General features: G+C 39.8%; 1 protein-coding gene across 1 annotated transcript in view; it reads right to left on the minus strand.

Moving 5' to 3' along the window:
* Positions 1 to 795: 795 nt before the first annotated feature.
* The window catches only part of LOC148030514 (universal stress protein A-like protein), a 46,872-nt gene continuing 29,957 nt past the window's right edge, over positions 796 to 17,710 (minus strand). Inside the window, exon 4 of the mRNA XM_087686851.1 lies at positions 796 to 1,301. Coding sequence (XP_087542977.1) covers positions 1,193 to 1,301 — 109 coding nt within the window. The 3' untranslated portion in view covers positions 796 to 1,192. The remainder of the gene's footprint in view (positions 1,302 to 17,710) is intronic.

Here is a 17,710-nt window from a genome sequence, read left to right on the forward strand (position 1 = left end):
ACTTGACTTACTTCCCTCCTCGAACTATGTTGTAGCATGTTGTTGATTTAGTTATTTGATGTTGAAACCTACCCTTTTAGTTAGCTCACCAACTACAACTTTAGCTACTGAGAACTTGTAACTTTATTCAGCTATCTGCAACCATTTTGCAAAATGCGTCGATTGAAAATAATGTGGAACACCTCAAAACAATGACTACGATGTTTGCACATTTTCTTATTTCAATCCACTTTCTCAGACATCCCATCCCTTTTATGCACAAAGACTCCTATTTGAGTGGCACTGTGAGAAAGACCTGCTTCTAAGCTTTTGTGATCCTTTTAGCTAGCAAGATCTCCATTTCACTTTTGCACCTAACTTGGGTTGATGACTATAGAAGTTCATTTGATGTATGTTTAAAGCTCTTAATGTTCCACACTGTCAGAGGTGGTATAATATCTACATGTACTCAAAGCATCAGACTTTCAATTCAGTCATGGAACTTCTCAAATGTGGAAGGCAAAATTCTGGAAGAGTGTCATTTGTACAACTTTGTAACCAGTGCCTCTTTCAAAAAATACCTGACTAATCTAGCAACCATCTTTTGTTCTTCTTCACGAATGGGAGATGCAGATGGAGATGTGTATAGCTCTTTCTGACGCAGCATGACACCATACCTTAAGTTTCGTCCATGCCATTGCATTGGGATTATGGAATCAATACAACACCTGATACCGAGCACTAATGACATGCAAAGTGGAGATCCAAATTTGCTCCTCACATCTGAATTTATTCAGCAAAATTGACAACATAATATTCTTTATATTCACCTTATATGAGAACTTATGATCGCATTAAGTTTTTCGGGTCCATAAAGTCAGGTGCCAACAACATATACTCCACATTGTAGTAAACTGCAGTCCAGAAGAATAATTGCAAAACAGATGTGACTTCTTTCTACAAAACCAAAGAATATTGTGCAGTGCATTGGAGCTGAGGATTGTTTGCAGAACCGCTTCTCCAATAATAAAACAAATGAAAACTGATAAACAGCTTCCAAACTTCCAAGATATGTATACATGTCTATCCATACAGTTCAACCATTAGTGTGCAAGCTGAACCAGTCACCTGAGATTGTTGATATGTACACTACTGATTTCAGGTTTCGAAATATTAGAATTAGGCTCAACCAAACCAGGCAAGCCACTTGCACTCAATCATCCATTGAATCATCAGGAGCGTCTTCTGCTTTACGTCTTATGACCAGAACTGGGCAGTCTGCATGCTTAAAACAATATTCACTGATACTCCCGACAAATATCCTTCAAAGTGAAGAAACTATGTTAATTCTCTCTCTCTCTCTCTCTCTCTCTCTCTCTCTCTCTCTCTCCAAGGCCCCCCCAAAAACACACTTCCAACAAGATCTAGCTGGATCATGATCCAAAGAAAGGAAGGAAGATCTATTAACATCTGCAAAAGCCAAAGGTACCCCATGGAACATGAGCAAATAGTACAAGTGAGGTTTGTTCTTGTCATAGAGTACAAAAATATCAAATTACCTCACATCTAAAAGGTATTGTGAGACTGGAGACCATGCACACACACATGCATGCATGTGTCTACTTTTGTTGGTCAGTCTTATCTATGTAGAGAGACACACACACACATACAGATAATATAATATATTAACGTTTGTAAAAGGCCAATGTGGCCTATGAGATAGGACCAAAGTACGTGTCCGGTGTCCCTTTGAGCGAACTAGTCTTCTATGCCATAGTAGTGTTGTGTGGCACCTCTGGAGCTCCAAGAAGAAAAGCCCTAGACACCTCTTTCCTCATACTCTGCGACACGGCAAAGAGGTCCGAAGTCCTCATACTCCGTGACACAGCAAAGAGGTCCGAAGCCCTCACGTGGTACCTTGCTTGTATGTCAAAGTACATTGAACATCTACATATGTAGTGCTCCTCTGTCTCAAGCTCTCTATCACAGAACTGGCATATCCTATCCTCTGCTAGGGTATCTGTCCATCTGCCTTTCTCTATCCTCCATGGGAGGTGCATATCTGTCCAATAACAGCCTGCATACCATGGGAGTTGTGCATGTCCATATACTGTGGACAATGAATTCATCCTTAGAGAGATATAGGAAGTGGCTCCATTAAAACTCCATCTTCAATCCTAGAGGGAGAGGCGGTTGGATCCAAGTCCTCCCTCACTCAACTCTCAAGACATCGGCCCTAATGACTAAAGTCAACTCAGATCGGCTAAGAGGAAGTGTAGACAGCCTTGACTATAGTCAAAGGGCAAGAGCCTGCTAATGTCTAGCCCATGTAAGCTCATCCAGCTTGTCATCTATGAGCACCAACATTCCCTCCCACTTGCCTCTCCTAGTTGTCTAGAGAATGTCAATGCTAGTCTAGGATATTTGTGGTGCAAGAGCTCCCATATCTTGTGTAAGGAAGTCACTGCTCTAAAGAGTCCCTCCACAACCATAGGTGTTGCCCCTAACTCTACTCTAAAAATAGGGTGTGGGATGGAGGGCTTACTCCTAATCATGCGTGAAATCATCATCATCAATGGTTTCTCTATGTGATCTGAACCATCATAATGCTCTTTTCTGGGCCAATTCGGTCAGTGACCGAGCTCAATTGTCTGTGTGGTATAGGTTGCAACACTGAACTTCAGCTCCATACAGAAGGGTAGGTGTCACTAGTGTCAAAAAGGTCAATAATCATAGCTTGGTGAGAGGTTCCTGAAACTATATGTGGGCACACCAACTCTCCAAGGCCCCTATTGTTGCATAGCCTCATGCTAGTCAAGCCTCATCTACGCCGCTCAATGAAAATCTCACACCACAAAAAGTCACTCCCAAGTAAATATATTTTTACATGCTTCACTACATCTCTCCAAATGTGAACTAATGCATAGATCGGGTCACTCATGGTGCCAAAGCGTTGAATACTATGACTTTGGTTCATTCTGAGGTCTCTATCTCATATATAACGCACTAAGTGACACTGCAAGCCCTTTGGTGAATCTAAAACAAGTACAATATCATCAACATGTAATAGTATCAATATTAACACTAGCTAGGCTAGCACTGGCTGGCTATCAATCCTCTCAAACATCCCCCTAGCTGTGCGCATACAACATGTCACTCTCTCATACAATACATAAATGCTCCATTCCATGCCCTCTAGTACTCCAATCTCCTGTAATCTCTACATGAAACATGCTCCAGGTACTATGTCAAATGCCTTAAGAAACTCCACAAAGCAACAATAAATCCTCTTAGCCTGAATGTAATGAGGACATGTATTTTTGAAACCTCACTTAACATGTGGATTAATTTTTAATCACATGATTAAGTAAATGTTGCAGATGTGAGATGCAATTGGGGTTAGAGTAAATTTACGAGCCCAAGACCCGAGAAAAACACGGAATATCAAAGGCAAAAGTTGCTATAAGTTATGTTGCACATGTACTTGGTGGTATCTGGTGTCAATTATTGGCTTAGATCATTCATTTGGCCATAAGTGTCAATTGGTGACACTAGAGATGTAACGTTTAATGGTACCTAACACCAATCTAATGGTCAATGATGACACAAAGAGACTCGGGAGTGGAAGAAGCCTAGCCAATTTAATTATTGGCCAATCAGTTAGTTTTTTTTTTGGACACCGAAATAATTGTAAGACTCATTTTCAGTGATTAAAGGCTTAAAATTAATATTTAATTATGAATAATGTTGGAAAAACCATTTGGGAAGGTTGCCACTTGGCAGACTAGCCCATACAGGCTTATAAAAGGCTGAAGAAGAGAAAAAAGAATATCATTCTTGTTATAGCAAATGTGGGAGAGCTGTGAGTAGCCATGGCCAGCCTATTTTCAACCATTGCAGCCAGCCACGAGTGAGTTTTGAGGAGGCGATTGCAAATTCGGGCCCTCCACAGCTAGGAGATTACATCCAAGTACGAGGTGACAGCTGATTTGGATGTCTCAGCTATAGGCGGCAGCACTTAATGCTATTATGGCAAGGCAACAGCTGCATTTGACTAATTTTCAGTCATTCTTCGTGACAAAACTTTGAATTTTCTCTCTACAGCTTTCTCTCTCATCTGCCAACCATTTCACTACCTTGCTCTGAAGATCTCAACATTTGGACCCTTGGAGGCTGAGAAATTGCAAAATTCTTTGCTGTAAACCCTAATTTACAACAAAATTTAAGGTTTACCAATAGCCTCGAGAAGCGTGCCAAAAATAGCTCCAAGACTTGGATTTTTCAAGTCTGAAGGTGAATTTCAGCTAAATTCAGATGGAGGACTAGCCAGCCATTGAATTTAGAGCATTTTCATCGTCTATGAAGTGGGCCAATTAAGTGCCCGAATCAAAGGGCAAAACATATTGAAGACTTGCTTATCACTTTGGACAGCAAGCGGAGTTTGGATTGCGAAAGGGATCAAGAGAATCCCATTGTAAATCAACTTCTTTTTTAATAAAGCTAAAGAAATACCAAAAGAAGCGCCAATTCTCGGGGCCAATCAGGTGTGCATTGTCCAAGATAAGTAGGTAAATTTGTATTTTCAGATTTGCATTTTTTGTTTGCTACTGTAATTAAGTTGTAATCAGGAATTTACCACCCATCCATGGAAGGAAGGTTGGTTTCATGGTTTCATTGCCGGGATACCATCAAATCCTTTGAATTGGTGGGCCCGTGGTACTTGATTGCAACTCCGGACTATTGCATTATTGCTGAAATTGTTCAGCAGTGAATTACAGCAAGCATGTCTTCACATGGTGATACGGGATCAAGTGGAGAGGATGCATCACTCCTTGGTCAAAATCACATGGTGAAGGGGGAAGTGCAATGAATGATGTTGGGCATGGTTCTCAACATGGACAGCATGCTAAAAATGTGGAAAATGATCCAAATGTTAGCACTTCAATGCATAAAGAGGCTGATGACCAACAAGGAGCTGAAGAATTTGATGATAGCTTCAAGGACCAAATGTGTACAACAGCAAATCTTTTTGCTGAATTGGCAAAGGATCCCGAGTTTACTCAATTCTTGAATGCCCCAAAGAAAGACAGCAAAGGCAAAGAGAAGAAGATACCTTCTACAGCTCCGGAACAGCCACAAGAACCAAAGGAAATGCCTAAGCCTTCTTTAGAAGGGGCCAAAATGCTAATGAGCACAAACAGTTGGTATCCGTGGGGCAAAGAGTGCAAATGCATGGCCAACTTGGTAGTGCCAATCCATGGGAACATGGGCAACAAGGCAATATGCACATGCAAGCATGGGACAGCAAGAATAATTTGGTGGTGGTACCATTTTTCATGCTATGATTGGATAGGCATCGCATACGGGACTGTATGGCACAAATCCCTATGGTATGCAGCAACCAATGCATGGCTCACAACACCCGATGTATCCGGGTAATTCAAGTGGAATGCCTAGTCCCATGTATGGCAGCATCGGCATGATGCCTAGGACACAAAGCACGCCATATGGATATATATCGGCACCCCCAAGGATTGTTGGAGCACAAGGATTTGGTGATGGTCATGTAGGTAAGATAGTACTGGTTTTCATGCAAATACAGCCAATGCACCCTTTTCGCAACAGCGCATTTATGATAACTTGACTCCCATAGGTCCGCTGAAGGACTATAATGAAGGTGGCAAAAGCGTGAAGTTTGAGCCTTTCACTGGTGCACAAAATAGACTGAAAGCACTTGTTTTTATTCAGCAATTTGATGCAACCTATTTTGGAGGCAACTTCACAAAGGCATCTAAGATATGCAAGGCAGCCACATTTTTTAAGGGAAATGCATTGCAGTGGTGGTCTACACTTCTAATTCAAGGGAAGTCACCTACCACTTGGGTCCAGTTCAAGCAAATGTTTGCTTCAAATTGGTTGACAAGTACCTTTGAAGTAGACATTATGACAGCTTGGAATCAGTTAAATTCCAAAGACTGCAAGAACTTGGATCAATATAATAAGAATTTTTGGGATGTATTGCTACCTGTTACTTCTTATCACACACTACCCCTCCATGAGCAAGTGGAGAAGTATATTTGTGGTTTGCCAAAGGATATTCAAGATTTTTGCATAAGTCCATTGTTTCCAGCATGTCTCAGCTTATGGAAACCGCTACTGCAACCGACACATTGCTGCGTGGAAAGGATTCAGGATTCCATGATAATGATGCCAAGTCACATGTCAAAGAGGCAAAGGCTGAGAAAAAGGGTAAATCTGAAAATAAAGCTGAAAATCAGGGCAGATCTGAAAATAGGGCTGGAAAGAGAAACAAATCGCACAGAAAGAGTGGGAAAAGTGATGCACAACGACGCAAGGAGCTGATGGCTGCAAATAAATGCTATATTTGTGAGGAAAAAGATAAAGGCTGATCATATGGCACGGCTTTTTATGCAGCATGTGTTTAAGTATCATGGTGTGCTAGAGTCGATCATCAATGATCATGACCCATGGATGACAAGTTTGTTTTGGAAAGGATTGTTGAGAACATGGGCACAACACTGAGATTCTCTTCATCCTTCCATCCACAAACTGATGGTCAGTCTGAGGAGGCAATTTCCACAGTGTTAGATCTTTTGAAGTGCTATGTATCAGACCACAAATCACAGTGGGAACAAGTATTTGCCGTTGGTTGAGTTTGCATACAACAACATAATGCATAGTTCCACTAGTAAGGCTCCTTTTGAGGTGGTAGAGGGTGGTAAGAAAGTACCCCCTATTTTGGACACAAATGATAAGGTCTTTGAGGCTGATCACTATGTGGAAAGCATGGATGCAGCTTATCAAAAGGTTAAGCATGCGCTTCAAAGATCACAGGATAAGCAAAAGAGAGCAATTGATCGTCATAGGCGTGCTTTGCACTTTGCAGAGGGAAATTATGTATTGCTGCGATTCGAACAAGCACGGCTGAAAAATATGAAGAGCAAAGAGAGATTGTATCTAAGGTTGTCTATGAGATACTATGTGCCATTTCAAGTGTTGGAGAGGATCAATGATGCATGTTATAGGCTGAAATTGCCTCAACACTGGCGGATACACAATGCCTTTCATGTGAGCTTCCTTAGACCTTTTCATGGAGATGTGCCAGAGGATGTATCAGCCGAAATTCAGTCAGAGGTTGAAAAGCTCGATGAAATATCGGTACTAGAGCAGATTTTGGCGCGCACAAAGAGGAAGATCAGGGGTAAGGGTTCAAGAAGGTACTTGATGAAGTTTCAGAATTATTCACCAATGGATGCCAAATGGATGGAGAAGAATGACTTGGCAGACCGTCCTCAATTGTTGCAGCCTTACCTTGATGCTTTCCAATTAGAGCCGACTTTAGTTCGGGCTCAATCAAGTTCAGCAGAGTAGAGGTCCAAAGTATTACCTGATGCTTGTGAGGGAGCTAGCACCTCCGCTACTTAGTAATGGATAGCTCTAGAAGCAGTGAATCTCAAATATATTCAGCATACATTCAGTGTACTGTAGCTGAACAGTATGTTTGCAAGGAGATCACTATTTAGTGTACTAGTCACTATGTTTCGTATACAAATCGGTATGGTTTTCACTGTAGCTTTGAAACTGTACATTTGCATCTGTTATGCTCGGTGTGTAATCAGTTATGCTTGGTATGGCATTGGTTATACTTGGTGTAGCATCAGTGCTGATTATCGAAAGTTAGTTTTCAGCATATGATCATTAATATTCAGTGGTATTCAGTTGGTTTTGTGGACAACAACATGTCTTATGATACCATTGATGTTTTAGCCATGGTTTATGCTTGGTTTTCGCTATACTATGGTTTGGTTTTGCCAAATGAGTTGAGCTCATGAGAAATGGACATGTCACATGATAATCTCGCAATGTTTTTGAGATTCTTTGGAGTCTTATGTTATGTTATGTTGGCTGGTAATTTTCAGCATATGTTGGGCATATGGAATGGTCGAACAGCTGTGTGCAATGTTGTATTGACTATGATGCCCTATGGAAATTCCAATGTACTACTTTGCTTTTGATGCATTTGGCAGTGCAATCGAGAACAATTGCAAGGATTTCAAGGGGAGGGCTGTTATGAAGACATGTATTTTTGAAACCTCACTTAGCATGTGGATTAATTTTTAAACACATGATTAAGTGCATGTTGCACATGTGAGGTGCAGTTGGGGTTAGAGTAAATTTACGAGCCCAGTACCCGAGAAAATCACGAGAGGTCAAAGGCAAAAGTTGCTATAAGTTATGTTGCACAGTTACTTGGTGGTATCTGGTATCAATTATTGGCCTCAATCATTCATTTGGCCATAGGTGTCAATTGGTGACACTAGAGATGTGGCGTTTAATGGTACCTGACGCTGATCTAATGGTCAAAGATGAAACAGAGAGACTCAGGAGTGGAAGATGCCTAGCCAATTTAATTACTAGCCAATAGATTATTTTTTTGGGCACCGAAATAATTATTAGATTAATTTTCAGTAATTAAAGACTGAAAATTAATATTTACTTGAGGATAATGTTGGAAAAACCATTTGGAAAAACTTGCCACTTAGCAAACTTTCCCATACAAGCTGGTAAAAAGCTGAAGAAGAGAAAAAACGAGATCATTCTTGTAATTAAAGTCTGAAAATTAATATTTACTTAAGGATAATGTTGGAAAAACCATTTGGAAAGACTTGCCACTTAGCAAACTTTTCCATACAAGCTGGTAAAAGGTTGAAGAAGAGAAAAAACGAGATCATTATTGTTGTAGCAAATAATTATTAGATTAATTTTCAGTAATTAAAGGCTGAAAATTAATATTTACTTAAGGATAATGTTGGAAAAACCATTTGAAAAGACTTGACACTTAGCAAACTTTCCCATACAAGCTGGTAAAAGGCTGAAGAAGAGAAAAAACGAGATCATTCTTGTTGTAGCAAATGTGGGAGAGTTGTGAACAACCATGGCCAGTCTATTTTCAGCCATTGCAACCAACCACGAGTGAGTTTTCAGGAGACGATTGCAAATTCGGACCCTCCACAGTTGGGTGATTGCATCCAAGTACGAGGTGACAGCTAATTTGGATGTCTCAGCTATAGGCGACAGCATTTAATGCTGTTGTGGCAGGGCAACATCTGCATTTGACTAATTTTCAGTCATTCTTTGCGACAAAACTCTGAATTTTCTCTCTACAACTTTCTCTCTCATCTGCCAACCATTTCACTTTCTTGCTCTAAAGATCTCAACATTTAGACCCTTGGAGGCTAAGAAATTGCAAATTTCTTTGCTGTAAACCCTAATATACATCAAAAATTAGGATTTAGCAACAGCCTCGAGAAGTGTGCTGAAAATTGGAAGTTCCAAGACTTGGATTTTTCAAGTCTGAAGATGAATTTCAGCTAAATTCAGGTGGAGGACTAGCCAGCCATTGAATTTGGAGCATTTTCATCGTCTATGAAGTGGGTGAAGGCCAATTAAGTGCCCAAATCAAAGGGCAAAACATGTTGAAGACTTGCTAGTCACTTTGGACAGCAAGGGGAGTTTGGATTGCGAAGGGGATCGAGAGAATCCCATTGTAAATCAACTTCTTCTTCAATAAAGCTAAAGAAATACCAAAAGGAGCGCCAATTCTCGAGGCCAATCAGGCGTGCATTGTCCAAGAAAAGTAGGTAAATTTGTATTTTCAGATTTGCATTTATTGTTTGCTACTGTAATTAAGTTGTAATCAAGGATTTACCACCCGTCCACAGAAGGAAGGTTGGTTTAACTAGACCCTCCTCAATGACATTCCCAAGTGCGAGGATATGCCCTTGTGCTCCCCTTCCTTGCATCTCAGCCCATACACTGAACTGAGCTCATGCTCTAATATCAATCCATATATCTTAGCTAGAGTGCAGCCGATCATGGTCTTGAGTTAGTATAGCATGGTCTGACCATGCTTCAAGGAATTCCCTGCATACTACTCTATTGAACATGCATGCTAATATGGATGCCAATGTGTCACATGCATGTGAGAAGTGCTTTGCCAACTAGACTATCCTCATCCTATGTTCTCTTACTCCTGATACATCATGCAATTGTGAGTGTGTGTAACAAAAGAGAAACACAAGCATGGAAAGAAGCTCGGAGAGAGACAAAAAGAGAAGAAGCAAAAGATGGAAAAATACTATACGGACTGAAGAAGAATGCTAATACAATGGAGATGGACTGATCACTCCCTGCACGCAGTCAAAAGATCAATGAGGGCACCAAATCAGGCGGATGACAATGGCAGCACCAAGCATGGAGTATCAAAGTGTTGGAGTGTGCACCTGCAAACAGAAGACTGAAGATTAATGTGTGTGTGTGTCTACCAAGTGGGGGGTGTGGCTATAGATAGCCAAAAGACCAAAAAATAGCCAACCTACACCTATATGAGGCCATAAATGCTGGGTGACCAGCAATAAATACTGGTTACTCTCTAAAAAATGCTAGAAAAATAGGGAGGCCCCAAAAAAATCTGAGATGACGATCACAATGTCTAGCAAGTGTAGGCACACTATGGAAAGCAAAAACTAGCCTAGGAGGAGATGAAGAATGACATAACTGATGTAGGCAGGATAACACCCCCTCTCAGATCCTCAAAGTGTTTGAAGTCCCAATAACCTCATATGATAAAGCATAGAAGCCTTGGGCAAAGGCTTCGTGAAGAGGTTCTACGTTGTCCTTCGTGGGATACTGGGCCACTGCTAACTCGGAATAACCCACTTCACATCTATCACCTTCCACTTCAGAGGACACGGAACCAACTCCCAAGCTTGATTACGCTCAATGAAATCAAGCTCCTCCAGCATGGCCTAACGCCAAATATCCTGTGCAAGAGCCTGCTCAACTATAGTAGGCTCACTATTATGAAGAATTTGTGACATAAGAGCATAGTTCACACAAAGTAAATTATTCCATTCGGCTTGTAACCAAGCTGATCTGCGTGGGCCTATAGAAGAAGGACAAAGGTGAGAAACAAATGAATACTACATGAGCTATCGATATCAACAAGAAATCCGAATAGGCTCATCTTGCTACAAGGGAGATTGAGTAGTCTCCGATACATGTAGTGCACGTGTGTGGTAGGGACTCCCTAAAAACAAGCAAGAGGGGAGAGAGGTAAAGAACCCAAACATATACACACACAAAAGCAATGGAGACTTGAGAATATAGAGAGAGAGGGCTGAAATCTTCTTGTTCCTTCTTTCTTCTTCCACACAAGAGAAATAAGTCTACGACATGATAACATACCTTAGTGATAGGAAACAGCAGAAATGCCCCCCCAAAACACTCGGTCGCCGTTTTTGCCCTACCTGTGCTCAAAATCGCAACCCTATCGGACGAGACATTCCCTGTCAAGAATAGGACAGAAAACACCACGTGGCACGAACTTACCCAGTCAAGTCAACTCGCGCCCAATGTTCACTCTCACCTTTTGCCGCCTATTTCGTCTCTCCTCAACTCTCACCTGTCTCTCGCTCTGACTGAAAGCCACGCCTCTACCCTCCACGATGCATACCAAATGCTAGCAGACTCCACACCGCACGCTGCCTACTTGTACTATACAGGCAGTAGCCAGCCACTTCAGCCTTCTCTTCAATCTTCTCTCTTCCTTCTTTCTTCTCCCACTTCCCTCTTCCTTCTTCTCTTCTCTCTTCCTCCTCCTCCCACTTTCCTCTTCTCCATCCTTCTCCCTTCTTTCTTTTCCCTTCTCTCTTCGTGCGTAGCGGCCAGCCAGTTTTATTTCAGCATTCAGCCCTAAAATGGCTTCATCATCCCATCTTGCCCATCGTGCCGGTGGTTGAGAAATAAGGTATGATGATTGGTCATGTTGGGAAGAGGTAAACGTGGACTGCCCATTGAGTGGTGGAGGATCTCGACCATAGGCGTGCAAGCTTTTGCCCATATAAGCAAACTAGTGGAACAAACAAGGTAAACCATTGAATGGAGCATTTCTATTTTGAATTTTCATTGATTTTAACTTCTCAAAGTTTCTTAAATATTATAATATGCCAATATGGAATACCAATCGCCACTTGTTTCCTCTTATGAAAAATTAGGTTCAAGCTCATCTCCTACATAAGCCAACTTTAGAGGTGCAATTTTGTTTTAATTTTGACCTTGGAGAAGCAAAGGAAGCTTCGTGACCATGTTGCAAGTCAAGAAGCTTATCCTACATCTAGATCATGACGTGTTGCAGTTAACCCTGCGACTTTTGTGACACAACCCCTATCAAATGTGTCTAGAGTAGGATCAATATCAAGAAGTGCTACCTTCATACCTACTACAAGCTTTGCATCGGCTATCGCATCAATAGTACCACATGTTGCACGTAGACAAAGCACATTGATGCTAGTTGGGATCCAAAGAAGAAGCAACAGGTGGATACATTAGTGGCTCGTTTTTTTAATCCAAACTACATTCAGTTTCATGCAGCTAGATCACAATATTTTAAATTGATGCGCAAGAAGATTGGTGAGTATGGTCCTTCATATGTGCCTCCATCATCAGAGACCTTACACACCACTTTGCTAAACAAAGAGAAGCGCCTTGTTGAGCAACCAACATGACTAGAAAGAGTCTATGGGCTAAAAATGGAGTTTCATTGATTGCTGATGGTTGGAGTGATACACAAAGGTAATCCATTCATAGCATAGTCACTTATTCCTATACGAAGATGTATTTTGTATCTTCTCATGATGCATCAAGGTTAGGAAAGTTAGCATATGTACTTGCATCAGAGTGGGTTACAAGTAATGAGCTTATTGGTCCAAAGTATGTGGTGGGATTTGTTGCAGATAGAGAACCTGCAAATAGGGTAACAAGTGTTATCATCCAAGGATACTATCCGCATATCATAGTTTCACATTATATGGCTCATTGCTTGAATAACCTATTGAAGAACATCAGTAACTTATCATGGATTGCACCTATCATAGAGCAAGGAGCTCAAATGGTTAGCTTTGTCTTGAATCACGAGTTTCTTTACCATTAAATCTCTCTGAGGTCAAAGAATATCCTTTTAAAATACTCTTAACACTAGGTTTGCCTTTTAACTATTTAATGCTAGTAGGCAAATTGAGAGAATATAATGGTACCTTGAGAGAGTTATTTCTTAGGTATGAGTTTACCTCATCACCATTGGTAGATACTCCTACAGATATATTATGCTTGGACAAAGCAAATAACTTAGCTTTTTGGAATATGTAAAGCGGATAGATGCTATGGTATCACCTATTGTATATTTATTGAGAGTTATGGATACTATACAACCTTGCATTGGCAAGGTATATAAGGCTATGGATAGGTTGAATGAAAAGTTGCAATTGACACCAGTTGATGAGATATATGAGGAGATACGTCATTTAGTTGTGACGATATGAAACTCCTATAGCTCACCCATGCATGCAATTGCATTTGTTGTGGATCCGGAGTTCCAGGGCAAGGGTCAAGAGAATGACACTGAGGTTATGGATGCATGGAGTCTTATATTGTCTCATCTAGTGCTTGATCATGATATTAGACAAAAGATCAAAGACCAACTTTCATGTTATAGGACCTTTCGAGATTCTTTTGGTTATAGGGATGCACAAGAGGATCGTTGTAAGATTAGAACAGCTTTATGGTGGGAGGACTACGATTCAAATGGTCCCAAGTATAGTAACTAGCCATCCGTATTTTGAGTAAGTCAATTAGCTCCTCTTGTTTGGAGCAATTATGGAGCACATATACTCACATTGCTTCAAAGAAGAGGAACAATCTTGGTGTGGAGAGGGCAAACAATCTAATATTTGTTAGTGCCAATTTAAGGATGTTATGTAATATTATGGCAACAAAACCAGATCCATTCACAAAGTGGGAGATGCAACAAGAAGAGGAGATACATGTTGATGGTGAGGGAGATGCAAGTTCATGGTACACATAATCATAAGACTGGCACTTCAAGAGCAACTAGAGAAGCCTCAAATCATGATGATCTTTGATTTAGTTTACTTATCATGACAGATATATATGATGTTGATGACACTTGGGCCATTGTGCCATGCTAGCATTATATTTGTACTTGTAATCTTGTAGTTGCCCACAGCACTTTAGGCTATTTTTGCATGCCACATTTTACTTCAATTTACATATTAGACTTCATATTAGTAGTCTTTTTAAGTTTTTTGGTATATTCTAAGTTCTTCCAACTTAGTTCATTGTTCATTGTTTTATGAAATATGTTTTATGTGTTTTATAATTGACTAGCTTGACTCTTAAACCTTGAAAGTTATAATTTAATTTATAGTGACTAGTTTTAGAATGATGCGTGATATCTTTAAAGTAATAATGATTTCTCCTTGTGAATTATATACGTTGGCTTTAACACTCCACATGAGTTATGAGTAAAATATTTTTTTTAAAGTATGAATTTTTATTTTTTTATGTCATTCTCGTTTCCACGTCACTATTCTCGAGGTTGACATCCCCATCATCGTTCCCATTCTCGCTCCTGTTTCATGTTTCTATGTAAAAGAATAATATCAAAAGTACCACAGCGTATGTGCACGCGATCACTAAGTGTGAACCCGCTAAGGAAAGAAGAGATGGTACAATAAGTGTACCATAACCAAAGGTAGACTATGTGGGTAACATAGCGGATGCCAACTCATGTAGAGCTCAACATCTCAACACTCCCCCTCAAGCTCAACATGAGCTCTTGAACTTCAAGCATAGTCCTGGAGCATTGAAACTTCCTAGCTCCCAAGGCCTTGGTGAAAATATTAGTAGCTTGATCCTCTGTGCTGACATAAACCAAGTCAATATCACCTATCAAAACCTACTCCCGAATGAAATGATAATGGATCTCTATGTGTTTGGTCCGCACATGATGCACTCGGTTCCTAGCCAATCGAATGCTACTAATGTTATCACAGTAAATGATAACATTCTTGTCCACCTGTATCCCCAAATCACCAATTAGCTTGCATAACCAAGCTACCTCACATGCTACATTTGCAACACCTCTGTACTTTGCCTCTATACTAGACAAGGCAATTGTCACTTGTTTCTTGTTGCTCCAAGTAATAGCAACACTATCAAAGTAAAATATAAAACCACTTGTATATCTCTTGTTTGAAACACTATCAGCCCAATTTGCATCTGTGTAACCATGTAAGTCCAATGCTATACCTGCACCATAGAATAAGGCATAGTCCAATGTGGACTTAATATAGCGCAATGTCCACTGCACTACATCCAAATGTGGCTTCCGTGGAAGCTGCATAAATTGACTCTCCAAACCAACTGTATGGTTTAGATATGGCCTAGTGATCGTCAAATAGATAAGATTGCCCACAATCTTCCAATACATAGTGGCATCCTCAATCAAGTCACCCTCATGTGCACTAAGCTTAGCATTAACATCCAAAGGTATAAAAATAAGCTTGCAATCAGTCATACTATACTTCTTCAATATATCCAATGCATTTTTCTCTGCGATAACCATGTACCCTAGGGAGTCATGATTATATGCCAAGAAAATAGCACACCTCTTCCAAATCCTGTATCTCAAATTTAGTCTTGAGGAGACCCTTCACATAGTTGATCTCTATCTCACTATCACCTACAATGATTAAATCATCCACATATATAGTAATGACCACAATACTTGCATCACTCTCATATACATAGAGTAAATGATCAACCTGTGCTTTGCAAAATCCAATGCTAACAAGGTATTTTGCAATCCTGTCATGCCATGCCCTAGGTGCTTGCTTCATGATCCAACTCTTTGATACAACCATTGCTATGACAGCCCTTACAATGGCCATTTTACCTACTAGAGTACGTTTGCAACCAATAGCTTTCTTGCCTTCAAGTAAAGGCACCAACTCCCATGTATCATTATCCATGAGTGCAACCATTTCTTCATCCATAGCACAATCCTAATACTCATTATCCACTGCATCCTCAAAACAAGTGGATTCCACATCTTACACAACTTTAGCCATGTATGCATAGTGATGAGCTGCATAGCTATCATATGTCAATCATTGCGTTGGCTTTCTTACTCTACTTAACCTACATAGACTTGGATCACTACCATGTGCTTTAGCATCCTCTTGTGCCTCGCGCACACCAAGTGTTTTAATAGATGAAATCCCAGACTCTCATCTAAGCTCTACTTAGAGTCATCTAAAACAACATCAATATAAGAGAAACCTCATGATACATGTGTCATAATAAGTGAGTCCCCAACTTTCTCTTTACCTTTTCTTGATATCAATGATGTACTTAGCAAAGTAACTTGTGACTTTAATCTGCCACTCCAAGGTCTATCAACAAAACCATGACTAGGAGACTCTTGTGGTTCACTCAATGTCTATGACTCCTGCTGACCTATTTTCTGCACAACCACACTTCCATGCTCATAAGCCTCAACTACATTCTACACAATACTATACCAGCTATTCATTTCATCAAAAACAATATCCCTCCTAACCCTCAACTCACGTGTAACAAGGTTATAACATCTATATCCCTTTTGCTTGAGAGAATATCTCACAAATACACATGGGATAAGCGCATTCAATGGTTCTCCCTTGTGTACACATTGGTAGGATGAGTGCCTTAAATGGTCCTATGTTAGCATGAGGCATGATCCTAAGAGCATATTATTTTTCATCTTGGATAGAAGGTTGATGGGGACGCCTATCCTTTCTGGATGTGAGACTTGCAGGTATAAACGAGAGTAAAACAATACATGGATAATGCCACAATATTCATATCTCAAGCGCTAACATCTACGTGATTTAAGTATTTTAAGAAATTCCAATAATCATTTTATTTATTATAGCTAGCTGCATTCAATTAATTCTTTTCCTAGCATGATTTTTTTACTTTTTAACATATGATATGTAAAGCAATATAAATAACAAGCGTGATTTATTCCATAGACTTCTTCATTAAAATATTTAAATAGATGCACCATCGTTTATTCTAAAGCGCCTGTACATCCTTTGTAAATATTAATTACTACTTAGAGATTTTAGCAGATGTATTAAAGATATTTTAGAAATATTTCATGGCTCTCCACACAAAAATATGTACATAAGCAATACATCCAAATACTTTCAGATGGGACAAATTTGGCTTTCTACTTGTAAACTTCTCTGTAGGTGTCATAACATGTATAGCAACAGTGGATATCCTGTTCATAATATATATAACAATAGCAACTGCTTCAACCCAAAAGTAATGAGACAAGTTTCTTTCTAACATCAACGCACGAGCCACCTCTGTAATATGTATGTTCTTCCGCTCAACAACTCCATTTTGTTATGGAATATATCTACATATATATTGCCTCTGCATACCATTTTTCTGTAAAAAATCACAAAACTCATTGGAGAGAGATTATCCCCTTCCATCCGGTCTTAGGCATTTAATATACAATCATTTCTCCTTCTTAACCAAACCCTTAAAGCTTTTAAGATGAATAAACGTCTCACTTTTCTCACAACTAAACCCATACTTTGTGAGTATCATCATTAATGAAGGAAATATAATACTTACAACCACGCAAAGTTGTAGTCTTTGTAGGACTTCACACATCAAAATGTATCAATTCAAGTAGCTTCTTGCATAAATGCTTTTCATGTGAATACGCATGCCTTTCTTGATTTCCAATTTAGCATGCTTTACATACTTTATGCATCCCATCAACTTTTAA

The sequence above is a fragment of the Lygodium microphyllum genome, chromosome 10 (assembly GCF_053477565.2).
Source record: "Lygodium microphyllum isolate KBCC chromosome 10, Lygodium_microphyllum_v1.1.10, whole genome shotgun sequence".
Taxonomy (NCBI): Eukaryota; Viridiplantae; Streptophyta; class Polypodiopsida; order Schizaeales; family Lygodiaceae; genus Lygodium; species Lygodium microphyllum.